Source organism: Solea senegalensis, linkage group LG13, assembly GCF_019176455.1.
Source record: "Solea senegalensis isolate Sse05_10M linkage group LG13, IFAPA_SoseM_1, whole genome shotgun sequence".
NCBI classification, from domain to species: Eukaryota; Metazoa; Chordata; class Actinopteri; order Pleuronectiformes; family Soleidae; genus Solea; species Solea senegalensis.
This window is the reverse complement of record NC_058033.1, coordinates 13,455,848-13,470,641: the sequence shown is the minus strand read 5'-3', so window position 1 is coordinate 13,470,641 and position 14,794 is coordinate 13,455,848. Positions and strand designations below refer to the sequence as shown.

Genomic DNA, 14,794 nt, shown 5'->3' with positions numbered 1-14,794 from the left:
TAGCCTGCTCGAAACAGATTTTCCAGGATCTCCAACCCTACCTTTAATCCAGTACATAAAACGACTGAAAATGTTGAAAAATGTCGACAGGTGTTTCCCAAACTGGGAAATGATGATGTTCTCAGATGTCATGTTTTGTCCACAAATGAAGAATACTCGTAATGACTTCTTGTCTTTACGAGTATTCTTCATGCAACACAACAAGCTTTAGTTCAATATTTACTGCATGAACAATTAAAGATTTAAAACAAACGATATTCTGTTTCAATGATTTCTTTGTCAAACTGAGCTATTGAAACCAGGAAATATTGACATTTTAGAAGCTGAAAAAATCAGAAAGCTCAACTTAATTATAAAAACCAAAATAGGTGATGATTAATTTAGTGATCGATTAATAGCCGATTAATCAAACAATCATTTCCTTACCTCTTTTCAATTTGGTAACTGCTGTAGATTAGTTTGCCAGTGGCTGTTAGACTGTTAAACCTTTAACTCGCTGCCTGTCTGTTCGACACAAACACTGGTTTGAGAATGCTATCTGGAAATGCTTTCTATTAGCTTTTATCATAACTGCTATGTTACCATTCTAAGCATTCTAAAATGTTTTTGTGCTTTGAATATTTCCATGTACTTTGATAATTTCCCAGTAAAGGATCAAAGGAAGCTGTCGCTTCTTCTTCTTCTTCCAATAAGACTATACATGACAATTCCTAGTTCCCAATCATATTTTAAAGTCCGAAATCATAGTTCGAAGTTCTGAAGTTGCCGTTCATTCTCATCCTTATATTCTTTCCCCGTTCTTTAATCCTTCTCGATTCTAATCCACAATTTCCTTTTGGTGGTAGAGCACAGAAGAAGTTTAAGACTTCCCATCGCACATCAAAGTCCATTGTTTTCTAAAAATGGTTCAGTCGCTATCTATATTTAAAGAAAATGATTTATCTTTTATTTTCCTGAACAAATGACTTATGTTACTGATATGAAAGAGATTAGAACAACAGTTTTAGTTAAAAAGGAAAAGTGGTTGAAGTTATTGCCTCATAAAAAGAATATTATCCAGTGGGCTCAGTTACATAAAAGAACATTGCCATTAGCCCTGGAGACTGGTAGTTTTAATACCATCCCAGTAGAACAGAGACTGTGTCTGACACATGAACTTAATAAAATTGAGAAGACAATAGTTAGGTAGTTCCCCGCCTAAATACTGGCAGAAAGAAAGTAAAAATACAAAAGTAAATGATGGTGAGACCAAAGAATACAACAAAGTTCTATTCTACTCTATGCTATTTTATCCTAAGAATTATTCTAAATATTAAATGTCAAATCAAATCAAAAAGAATGTTTGAGTGAGCTAGCAGCATTATGTTTCTGAGAGCAACAACACATAGGCTAAAATGTATGATACACAGGGCCTAAATCTAATATCTACCTATAAACTCCATTCTAGTATTACACAACTTTACATGCAATAAAAAATAATATGACTATAATGTCTATAACCAAACAATGTAAACTGTAACTAAGGTAACAATAGTATTAATTGGTCCCACTTTTGAAAAACAGGACATTAGGCAGGTACAGATCATGAAGGTTCAGTCACCACCTACATGCCATTTAACATTAAAGAACATTATTTTTGTCATTAAATTGTATTTCATGTTTCAGTCATGTTACATAAAATAGAAAAGAAAGTGTCAACATGAGCTCACTGTTGTCGCCCCGTCCTGAATTTCACAGTTTTCCACATTCCAAAGTTAGACTTAGACATTAAAATACCACTCCATGACATTTTAATATACAGAACAAGATGATTTTTATTTTGATAACATTTCTTAGGAAAAAAGAGGAAATAGTCTTTTTTTCTGTGAAAATTAATTAAAATATCAAATCGCTTTCCTTGATAAACAACAAGGAAAGTAACACATTTATCGAACATTACAAACCATATTTGAATTTATATCCCTTTGTGTATTGTAAATTATATATATTTTTTTATAATTATGTGAATTGTATGTTTTTTTCTTTGTTATTAAAATGCATGCATCCCTTACCTTTACTTATTCCTTTACATATGTGTATATATGTACATATTATTTATTATATTCATATATTGTACATGAATAGACGTAGGTTGTTGCTAATAAGCTCTCTGACATTATCTCACATATGATAGTTGATTCTGACTTACACTTACTTGTACATTTTGCTAAATAGTATATTTAAAAATGTTGTCGACCATAGCCAAAATATTGCTGCTTGAAATGTTATGTCACTATGTGTATTGTTTATTATTTAAGAAATATTGCACCTGACCTTTTAACATTTCACTAAGATTATGATGTAGTTATTGAGGTGAGTTCAGTTTTATAGACAATTCCTTTATTTGTCTTATTAGCAACAGTTAGTCAGCTGCTCTATTTATTAATTTATTCATCATTTATAATTTTTGTTTATTCTTGAAGTATTCAAATTAAGTGGTTAATTGAATTGCATATCATTAATATAGGGCTGCAACAATTCTTTGATTAATCAATTATTAATCGCTACCTAAATTAATCATCAACTATAATGATAATAGAATAATAGGGTTGAGTGTTCTGTGATTAAAGCAAGCTTTCAGGTTTTTTGGCACCTTATATTTTCTGGTTTCTTTGCTCTACATAACAAAGAAATCATTAAAACACAATGATTTTGGTTTGTGAACAAAACAAGACATATAAGAACATTATCATTTCCAGGTTTGCTAAAATATCATTTTCTTTCTTATATTTTACAAACCAAACAGGTGCTTAACACATGAATCGATCATGAAAATAATTTATAGTTGCAGCCCTATTATTAGTGTTGAATGTTGCATGTTGTATTATCTAGTATTACTATCAGTATTTCAATGTAATCAAACTCATCTACACCTGAATAGTTCCCCGTTGCAGTAGCCACCATAATTTAATCGTACATAGATTTGTTTGGATCATGCTGAAGACACAACAAATTGGCCAATAAATAAAACAGAACAACACGCAATGTGTATTTACATCTGCTATATGAACAGGTATTTGACTTCACCCTCCTGTTTAAGGTTTTCCAAACTGCTAACATAAGCAGAATGCATTTTTAACAGTTGATGAAAGGTTGTTTAGTGAGATAATAACATTTTAGTAAAGCAGACAATATATGAACAGTTCAGTACAGGTTTGTGAATAAACAAATAAACATTTAATTTCATTTAGCGTAACTGTAAATGTGTTGCAATTAATTTACCAAAAGTCAAAAGTACTTTAAATCACCTTTTAAAACAGGCATACTGCACCGCCACCTAGAGAGCGTTGGTGTCCCTTTGATGCCGCTTCTTCCAGATGACGTATTTCCCTCAGCGACAGGAACACATTCAAAACATCGACGTGTAAAACTTTCTGTCGTATTTCATTGTGAAAGCTGAATATAATGGCGTTGGAGACTGTCCCTAAAGACCTGCGCCACCTGCGAGCCTGTCTCCTTTGCTCACTGGTGAAGGTAAATTGTGAGGACGGAAATGTGGGGAAATAAACGATGGAGTTAGCTTCCATGCTAACGCTTAGCCTGCTTTGGACGCATTGTTTTATACATATATATGTATCTCTTGTGTCTTACGCATCACGTGAGGATTTGATAACTTTGATTTGAGTGTGACAGAAGCACTAGTTAAGCATAAGAATCAGCAGAGGTTGTTTACATGTGTACTTTTTCGTGTATTGTCGTTCGTTACTCACCCATCTCTCCTCATGTCCTCTTCAGACCATTGACCAGTTTGAATATGACGGCTGTGACAACTGCGAGTCCTATCTTCAGATGAAGGGGAACCGGGAGATGGTTTATGAATGCACGAGTTCCTCGTTTGATGGGTAAACCTACCATGCCGATCTGATTTCACAGAATTTTGACACTTTAAATTGTTTTTTTGTTTATGAAGTCAACTGCTGCTGTCTTTGTGTTCACAGTGTCATAGCCATGATGAGTCCAGAGGACAGCTGGGTGGCTAAATGGCAGAGGATAGGTAAAGATGTGTGTCTGTATTTAAAGTGTGACCACTTCTGAAGCAAAGGAACACATTTCTTTATGGGGTTTATTGTCCCACTGTCGTGACAGAACACAAGAGAAATGTAGCTTTAACACAGATAGACTGTTGCATGTGAATTTTAGAAGAATAGAAAAAAGGGTCTTTCCTCTCATGTCTCTAGAATGTTCTTGCTTTGCACAGTCTTAGGCCACGTCCAGGTGGAAACAGCACAAAACTAATAAATAAATAATCTTATACTTTGCCGTTTTCAAAAAGTTACCCGTAAAGACGGCATTGTTTCAGGAAATATCTCCGTCTACAAGGAACCCCATGAAATGACTCTAAATGCTGTAGTACATATGACAGGACTGTAACTTGTGCTTTAAAGTTACTCCAAAGACAGAGAAGAAGATGTTTTACACATTACTGACAACAGAGACAGAATGAACCAAGCCAGAAGAAAGAGTCATCTTTCAACTGGAAGGTTCTGGGGTGGATTCCTCTCTAGTCTGCTAGTCTGTGTGTCCTTGGGCAAGACACAGATACCCCAGTATTTGAACTTGTTACATTACAACACTGGTGTTGCAGTCAGATACCTTCTTATTTTTCCACTCGGAATGATTGGTTGCTTCCCAGTCTCCCTGCATCGTGTCTTTGTCCAAACACTTGACTATCATCTCACCTCATTTCCAGTTTGAATCATCATTTGAGATATAATTATTGTGAATGTTCCATCTTACAGGCAACTTCAAGCCTGGTGTGTATGCAGTGTCAGTGACGGGCAGATTACCTCCAGGTATCTAAGTCTTAGCTGCCTCCATTTGTAAATTTAGAAATTAAACTAAGAAAGTAACTAATAGATCCTTTCCTTTTTTGCAGGTGTGGTCAGAGAGTTAAAAAGCAGAGGAGTGATTTACAAATCCAGAGACACAGCAGTGAAGACATAAACCCGAATGCTTTCAGTTTACTTGTGTCATTGGCAACAGTGGAGCAGTGTGTGAGCAACAGCACCATCACCAGGCTGAAGTTAACATCAGTGGGACTGTGTTTTTGTTTTTGTTGTTTTTAGAAATATTAGCAGGGAGTACAGGGGATGTTTATTATTTTGTTGAATAATGGAGGGAAAATAAAAGTCTGTTTTTATAAGAAATACAGGTCATTGTCACTTTTTTTTATTTGTTTGCTTCTGGAACATGTGAACTGCTAATGTTTTTGGTTTTTTTCATTGAAGATTTCTTATGTACACAACAACGCATGGAAATGTGAACATTGATCATTCAAATAAATTCAGAATGGCATCATACAAAACATTTAACATCCAAAATCATACACAGCATGGACAAAATATAGACATTAAATAAAAGCAGTGGAAAAATAGATCATATAAAGCCAAATTATAAAAATCACATCGGATCAACTCAAATGTGTATAAGGGAGGTATAATATTACAATATTATGTTTTCTTTTAGATATAGCATCATACAAATGGTGAGGTAAATTACAATTTAAAAAGGCTTGGTTTTAATAGAGATATTGCAAAAATCAATTAATATCGGGTTTGGGTTGAAGAGATTTCCTTTTATGGATGAGGTATTTTCCTGTAAGACATACTGTATGCATTCAAATCGTCAACAGATTTTTGAATTACAATTTAGAAACAAGGCCATATCATTTCATATGTGTGCTTTTCTAGTCTTAATGAGCTGCTTTACACTATAGTTTTGCCATTCACACATCACTCATACCCATTCACACGCTGCAACATGAGGTTAAGTGCCTTGCTCAAGGACACATACACTAGCAGCGCCAGGAATTGAGCCTTCCAGCTGAAAGACAACTTGCCCCACCACTGAGCTATTACTACAGTAAATGTCATATACTTGACTTTTTTTTAGACTTTTACTTAAGTAATAATATAAAAAGTGACTTCAACTTCTACCAAAGTAATTTTCTGGCAAGATACTTTCACTCAAGTGTCCCTTTAAGTTACTTTATACAAGAATGGTAATAACTGGTGCATTTTAGCAAGTACAGCAAGTGAATGTAAAACCATTCATACCCAGTAGTGGGAGCTATATGCCAAATTATGGAGTATGAGGAGTATGTGCATGCGATATCGTGTCCAGTTAAATGTTAAAGCTCTTCAGTTTCAGTAATTACTGTAGCGTGTGAGCTTATATGTTCCTTTGTCTATCAAATGCCACTGTATTTGATTTACGTATATGAATAGGAAAAAATATTTGTATTCCCAAAGGTTCCAGGCTTTGTCTCATTCCATTGACACATCACATACACCCAGGATTCTTCAGGTCACTGTACACGAGGACAGTATGAGCCTTTGCTTTTGTCTTAGTTCATGTTTTGAGTTACTACTTCACTGCACAGACACCTGGTGCTGATATTTTGTTACAACGGCATGGTGGTGAGTGTTAACCACTCTTTGATTTAGAAAAAATGAATAAAAAGCTGTTTAGTGAAGTGAAGTGAAGCAGACGGTTTTGTATCAGGATCCTCTATCATAGTACCAGTTCACAGCAAAGCAGAATTGTTCCCCAGCATTTGACTCAAGACGTATGTGTATATAATTTAAACTATACGTGCATAAAATCAAGCTGTGATTCATTTATCAATTTCCTTAAAAATCTATGGGACTGAGCTCTTTGTGGACTCACTGTTGAATGAATTCTCAATGACTGAAAATGGCTGAAGCTAAAGGCTTATTGTGGCCCAACCTGTAACCCCTAATATCAGCAACATCACCACAAAACAACACTTTTACATATAAATGACACACGAACCACGGAGACATACTATTTTGAATTTAATTAAATTTAAATTTGACCTTTTTAAAATACGCCAACATGTTTTGGCCTCAAACCTCCACCAAGGAGTCAACAGAGTCAACACATTGGTTGCAAGCACCAATGAGGTGTTTTAAAAGGTGGAACATGACCATGCATTACATTTAAAACATTTAAACTGTTTAAAAGAGGGTGCCCTGGAGTTGAAATGTAGTAATCAGTGATATATGTACTGTAAATGTAAATCTTATTTTCATGTGGGGAAAAAACATGCATTTTTTTTGTTTCTTTATGTTAAAAGTTTTATATATGTAGGAAATGATCAGTGTTGGTGGGTGTAGAATTTAGGTGAAGAATGTAACTTTTTTTTAGAATGAATTCTGCATTTAAAAATTAAGAAGAATAATTACAGGTAAAAGATACTTCAGATAATACTCATTATACAACAGAATGGCTTCTGCCAGTGTTAACATTATCACATTTGTTTATGTCCCTAATGCAAAAGCAACATATGCACATACAGTGAATTTCCATATATGAAATATGTATAAGAAAATTAGGTAAAATATGTATATCATTATATACGGTCATTATATACGGTCATATAACAATACAATTTATTTCCAGGCACCTTTCAAGACACTGAAGGTCACTGAAGGAACAATAAAATAGAGAAATAATGAATACACAAGAAAATAATACTACAGCAGAAATGCAGATCAAAGCTGAACCTATTGAGAAGTCAGTATGTGATAATAATAGTTACTGTGCCATTCATTGCATTTCTCTAGGACATATTATGTACTTTTCTATATGAAACTACAGCTAAGACTTTCCTCAAAATGTAAATAAACGTTTGACAAGAGCGAATGCTGTTAAACTGCAGTTCACATAAGTGATAAATGAGTTAAACAAGGTTTTTTGTGTTTTTTTTTATAAAGAAAGTTTATTCTAATTTAACATGAAAATAATGGAGTGGTCTCCTTGAGCGTCTTTTTCTTATGCTGCCATAATGAGGTCAGAGACTAGATGCTTTTTTTTTGCAGTGAGCTTCCGAGTCCTTCTACTACAGTGTCAGTGGCTTTGTTTAGAATTGTCTTGTCTTCATTTCACTTGACCGACACTGAACTCCATCGCCATTGTTACTACGGGTTTTGAACTCTTGTGGGAATCTTACAAACGTCTTTGTGACGCCTCCGTGTTTTCTGCCCGTTGTTACAGAGAGGACAAGATGGCAGCGATGGAAATGAATCTGTTTTCAGGCCGACATTGTGTCTGCCTTTTTCTTTGGACACACCTTCTGAACGTTAACGTACACAGAGAAAATGGAATAATTTAACCCTTAAAACACAGAGCATTTTAGGCTACTTTTTTTCTATTACTATGTTTAAATGTATACACAGAGGCCATAAGAATGGGCAGTATAGAGTGTCTTATATCCTTTTTTTTAACACCACAACCTATAGGCAATCTAATTTTAATTTTCACCAACTATATAAATACACCTGAGCAAAAAGTACTCAAAATTCTTTTAAAACATCACAGTTAAAGTTCGCTTGGCTCGTTTTTATGAACAAAAATAAAAGAAAAACAGTCTATTTTGTGACTTCTGCCCATGTGTTGCTACTCACTATTTAAAATGAATCATAACTTTGATTCAACAACACAGAAGACGACGAAAAATTGTTTTTGTAAAGCCTATAAACACCCCCTGTCTCCCAGGATGTCCATATAAGGAGTTGTGTATCATTCCTGCTGCAATTTACCAAAAAAAAGGCTATGTATGTCACTGTTGTGGACCAAGCAGTCAGAAGACGAAGACACACAGGATGATATTGAAATTAAACAACACAAAACTATATTTATTCTCCAGAAAGGGTTTGAATTACGAATGAAAAATGTGCAAATGAGTAGAAATCTGGGGCCCAATAAAAGGTCAACTGAACAAAACTCTCCTCATGGTACAAACTCAACAATTACCTAACAAATGAGACAAAGGGGGTGGAGACATACTGTATATAGTGGCTGATCAAACTGTTTTAAAACGAGAGGGCAAACTGAACACACACACAATAACTGCACTCAAAACAGACATGAGAAATCCCCCCCTTTGCTTGTCAGCTGTTGGTTAGGTCCAATTCCAAAAGCCTCTGCATTAAACCACGCTCCACTGTTTTTTGGAAGGACTGAACTCATGTACACTACATTAGACGCCATGGTTCTCAAACCGTGGTAGGTGTATGATCAGTGGTACGCGAGCCTTCCTCTGGTTAAACAGTTTTTATAGCTGTCATTTTTTCAAGACATTTTGGTGCTCTGGGTGTGTTAACATAACTTTCTTGATGGTGCATCTAAGGGTTAAACATCGTTGTGCGACGATGGTTTAAATGTAATCGACGTTTGTTCATTCGTCTTCTAGCGCTTTATCCTCCACATGAGGGTCGCATGAGGGGCTGCTGTTGCCAATCCCAGCTGACACAGGTTTTAAGGCGGGGTCACACCCCAACCAGTGCATCGCAGGCCATTCACACTCACATTCACACCTGCGTTCAATTTAAAAGCCACACATACATAAGACAAGCTCCATGCAGAAAAGCCCTTGTTCCACTAAACACTACACAGCCATATGGCTGGTAATCGTCGTGTTTATATTTAAATGTTACGCACTACAGCTTTAAAATGAAAACCGATAGTTTTAAATAGGTCGTTATAAATCCTGATATCCTGAATGACTGAGGAGGATGCAGTGCCCTTGTGGCACTTCAAAATAAAGTTACTCACATTAAATATGACTTCTTTTCACAATTACCAAGATGATGGAAATCAGGTTATTGTGAGGGATTTTTAAGGTTATATTGTAGTTGTAGTTGTGGACTGCACACTTCGGTTTCAGCAGTGGGGCCTGAAGTCCAGGCCCCTAGAGCGCTTTTCTTGCTAGCGAGGCTAACGTACCTAATGTAACATTTTATTCATTCATTGCATGATGAATCGAGTTGATTACCTTGCTAGTGTGCGATTTAGCACTTTACCACTCGAGCTAAAGTTGGAGATCAAACGTTTGGGACCACATCGAGGGAAGAGATAACCAGGTCATTCAACCAGGAGTGGTTTAAGAAAGGGTATGAGAGTAATATGTGGTATTTCTGGATTGTATTATAAGATTTTCCTGCATGGACCCACCAGAATTTCCAGACCAGGGGCGCCACTGTCTGTGCTTTATGTATGCTGGGACACGGGAAAACATGGTGCACCATGTGGGCCCATTAACCTCATTTTGGTGACATGATTAAAATCTAACAGGCCAATCAGCCACAGTTTAAACTGACAGTCGTCATGACATCTGTCAGGTTCCTGCAACACGACACAAGATTAAAATCTTTGATAAGTACTCTTTATTGTACTTTACATGACAGTTAGAATGACTTGTATTTATCTGGCTCAAAAACTCAACTAAAACGTCCTTTATTAATGAAATGTACATAGTGTTTTTGAACAGAGGGTGCGCGGTGGTTGGAGGTCGTTCATAATCAAATCAGAAATAAACCACAAGTGTCTCCACGAGGCCTGAGTGCGCCGCCCTCTTCTTTTACACCCTTTTTTTTCACTTCACGAGCAACATGAAACGACGCCACACCAAAGCGCAGTTTCTATCGCTACTCCTCGTCTTTTCTCATTTCACAAAGCGCCGCGAACTAAAAACGAAACCGAGAATGTTTTTTTTTTCTTGCACGACCACAGGCGTTGGCAGGAAGGCCGTCAGCTCCGCCCATATGCTCTCTCCACTACACAGCGAGTGTCGTCTCCAGCAACATTTTCACACACACAGAGAGTTCTGTCTGTCTCGACCTCATTGGTGCTCACCAAGTGCACAATGATTTTTGCCCTTATTTGGGTATGTCAGTGCTTTCAGCTAAAAGGGGGGGAAAGTATTAGATGAGAAACTGAGTTGTCGACTTGAGGTTTAGAGGGTAACTAACTGCTCAGTGACCTCTGACCTGTGACACAGATAAAGTCAAGATAGGGAAGTAAGGAGGAGGTATTTTACATGAGACGTAGACATTGTACACACAGAGACACACACGAAGACACACACAAAGTGCTGATGTGTTTCATAAGGCTGCTGAAACTTCCTCTCTGCAGATTGTGAAGAGCAGTGACAGAACTGAGAGCAGCTGGTCATACTTGAGTATTTCAATTCCTTTAAAAAAATCTCCTACTGTGTTTGTATCTGTAGGACCCTTTTTGACATAAACACCGACCTGGTCTGGACCAGTAGTTCTCATGAAGACAAAAACTGGTCCAAATGAGGCAGAACCTCATTTCTGAAGAACTGTTAATCGGTTAATTATGTTAAAATATGTTGAATTGTGTGGGTAAGTTACGGTTTGAACAGTTTAAACCAGTTTTTAGGGTTAGAGTTGGGTTTAGGTCAGAGTTAGGCCCTTAATTGTAATGGCTAAGGGGCGAGAATGCATTATGTCTATGATGTGTCCTCACTAAGATATAAAAACAAATGTGTGTGTGTGTGTGTGTGTGTACTGCTCTGCACACGTTCTCAGATCCTTTTACTTATGTAACAGCACATTGTAAAAACATTACTGCATTACAAGTAAAAGCAAAGCTTTTTGAATAGTGATGCATCACTTAACACTGTAGCTGCATTTTGGGGCTGCAAAGGAAGGTCGAGAACTACTGATTCAGTTTAATGTATTTTCATTTTTTTGTATTTAAGAGGCTAAAGTGACACAAAATTAGTCACTTTAACATTATTCCCAAGCGCTTCTTATTGGAACTGATTTTGTAATTTTTTGTCATTTTTTGCCATTTGTGTCACTTAAATGCTTAAAAATTTGATGAACAGTGCAGTAGAGTAAAACAAACAAAAAAAAACACTTTCCTCTGCCATGTGTCGCAGGTGAAATACAGAGGGGAAATACTCATATTCAGCAGTTCCTACAGTAAATCTACTGTCTGCGTCAGGAGTCAGTTTTTGGATCGACTCAGTCATCTGTGGAGCGCCCGGGTCCGTGAGGTGTCAGGAGGTTCTGGGCTGGTGTCGATGCTCTGCTGTGGCCGGTGAGAGTAGGTTGGAGGGTGAAGACGGGCAGGGAGGAGGGAGGGAGGGGGAAATGGCTGCCTGCCTAGATAAGGTCTATCACCAGAGGCAGAGTGGGCCCAGGACGGCCCCAGCTTTAGTTCGGATGCTCACTTCCTCAATGGCACAAACACAGATGACTGAGTGTGACTGAGCATAGCTTGGTGGAAAGTAATGAATTATGTGTGCTCGTGTTACTGTAATTGAGTAGGTTTTTTGTGCAATTTGCACTTTTTAAGTTGAGGACAAGTGAGTGATGAGGACAGGTGAATTGGCGTTAATTAAGGCCCCAGAGTGAGCGTAAAAGTGAAAGCATTTGTGACCTATGACCCATTTTGACTGATACATTACATGTTTTATTTTGTCATGTCTTTAATTTGTAAAGGTTTGCCTTTAATGAAAAACAATAAATGTGAGATTTGTATCTCCTTGTCCTGTTTGTACGACACAAGAACCCCAACCTTGTTCAAAAAGTAACTAAGTAACTTTTACTCCAAGTACATTTTGAACAAGCTACTTATTTACTTTAACTTCAGTACATTTTTAGACCAGTACTTTTACTTGTACTAATAAAAAAGTATCTTTACTTGAGTAGAATATTTCAGTACTCTTTCCACCTCTGTTTCTTTGTTACTGGTTCAGTGGAGGAGTGGGTCGTCTTCCAAGTGGAAGGTCAGAGTTCGATCCCCAGTTTCTCTAGTGAACATACTAACATTTCTCTGGGCATGAGACTTATCCAGACACTGGGAGAGCATAAGCATCCTACTGTATGTGGAAAAAAAATCTGCTGTGGTGACCTATAACCAATAGATGAAACTTCATACAGTTGTCTTACACACACACACACACACACTAGGCTTTACACACAACAGCAAACGTATGATAAATGTGCTCTGTAGTATCTAGGGCTCGATTAATCGATTATTCATCGATTACTAAATATTTTCTGGTTTCCTTGCGCCAACTAAAAAACATGTTCTGACATTTTCTGGACCAAACAAATACTCGATTAATCCAGAAAAAAGAAATCGGCATATTACTCGATTATGTAAATAATCAACAGTCACGGCTCTAGTTGTTGTCTCGGCGTCTCTCAATCAAAACTATTTTAAAAAAGTTCTAAAGTACGGAAGCACATTGCATTCATTTGGAAAAAAAAACTCTGGTTTTTCTAAGTAATTAATTTTTTGATTTGTTTTTTGAATTATTTTTTTTTCTGTTTTTCTGTCTAATGTTTTAGTTGTCCTGTTTTTCTGAGTAATTCTTTTCCTTTCCTTTTCCTTTCGAGTAATTTTTAATTACTTAATAAAGGACAATCACAAACTCTGGTTGAACTGTAACCACTGATAACTTTTTACCTAATCCAACTACCGTGGTTATTTTGAGGAGAACATCCACAGTGGAGGGCTTCACGAGCCTGTGTGTTCCATTCACTGTGCCGTCGTACATTGTTATACTCATTCACCACTGTATGCTTTTTACTATCAAGGCCTTCTAAGGTAAACTTCCTATGTACTGTATGTTTGTACTCTCAATATGCGTCAGTACCTCATAAAACCACACTATAAGAACTAAACCCGATCATTGATTTAAATATTAGGTCGTTTATGATACCAAAAACATTGTGTGTTGTAGGTTTATCATGTTGTACATATATATTATATATACTGAGTATTAAAGTACAGTATTTTTCCTCAGTGTAGACAGTACCATAAAGTTTAAATAACTGTAAACTTTCTTTAAGTACAGTTCTTACTGTAGGTAAAATAGCTACAGTTGGACATTAAGTTCACGAGGAAATGAAAGCTGTGGCCTCTCACATGCCAACAGAAAGGTGATGGTTGTCATAGTGACCAACATGTCTTGTGCTGTAGAGTGAAGTGAATGTATGTAATTAAATGAATGTAATTAATATATTTAAGGACTACTTTTTGACATTATGTCAAGCCTGTCTTGTTTAACTGCCCATAGGTAAACAAAAAGAGATGAATGGAAATGAATGGTAAAGGAATGAATACTTATATTCATCTAAGAGTGAGATGGGGGGGAGTCACACTGTGTTTCACTTAAAGTGAAACTGCATTAGGGGGCTTTCTTTAGAGGAATAGCTGCACTTTCAGTGCTCATGTCAGCTCGAGGGGACACTCGAAAATGTGAACCTCTCCTTCCACTGACGCATTTCTTAAAGCTGCTTTCAGTTCCAATAGTTTCAGTCTGAGCAAACCGCTCCATCTGGGTTTCAACAAACAAGAGCATTTGATGGAAGACGACGCTGCCGTTTCTAGTAAAAGGACAGTTTTAGGACGATCAGAGAAGCCACGTCTACACAGGAAATGCTGCTCTGTCCTCAACAGTCGCTTGACATACTGTAATTCAACAAATAATTCAAACACTTCATATGTGTGTTACACAAACACACACGTGTCATGAAATTGCCAATGCATATGATGCAAACAGTTTAAACAGTTGACATTTCCTGACATTAAAGCTGACTGTGCGTTTCTGTAATCTCTCTCCTCTTCTTTCTGGACATGTTTCACTGTATTGTGAAGAAAACTGCATGAAGCTACACGAGTGTGAATGACACCATGATGTGCATCTTTCCTCTTGCGGCTCAACAGAAAGTGTACATTTTAAGAAATTTGAAATGTCAGTGCGTCTGCTTCGTGTGACTGTCATACCTTTTGGAGGAAGATCACCTCGGCTAGTTTTGAAAACGCGCCTGCAGAGAGCATCGGGGGTGGGGGGTTGGGGGGTTGTAGAGACGGAAGACAAGAATGAGAGCGCCTGTGACTGTTAGACCTCTTCCTGTGGTTGCATCACGTGGTTGTGAAGGGTTCAAAAGGAGACGGCTTCTTCTTC

The 14,794-nt window shown here is 36.9% G+C and overlaps 1 protein-coding gene across 1 annotated transcript; it reads left to right on the top strand.

Annotated features, from left to right (window-relative positions):
* The first annotated feature begins 3,342 nt into the window (after positions 1 to 3,342).
* On the top strand, positions 3,343 to 5,181 carry supt4h1 (SPT4 homolog, DSIF elongation factor subunit). The gene is made up of 5 exons (XM_044041428.1): positions 3,343 to 3,513; positions 3,775 to 3,881; positions 3,978 to 4,033; positions 4,779 to 4,832; positions 4,916 to 5,181. Exons 1-5 carry the CDS (start codon positions 3,445 to 3,447, stop codon positions 4,981 to 4,983), a joined length of 354 nt encoding a protein of 117 aa, XP_043897363.1. The 5' UTR covers positions 3,343 to 3,444; the 3' UTR covers positions 4,984 to 5,181.
* The last annotated feature ends 9,613 nt before the right edge of the window (positions 5,182 to 14,794 follow it).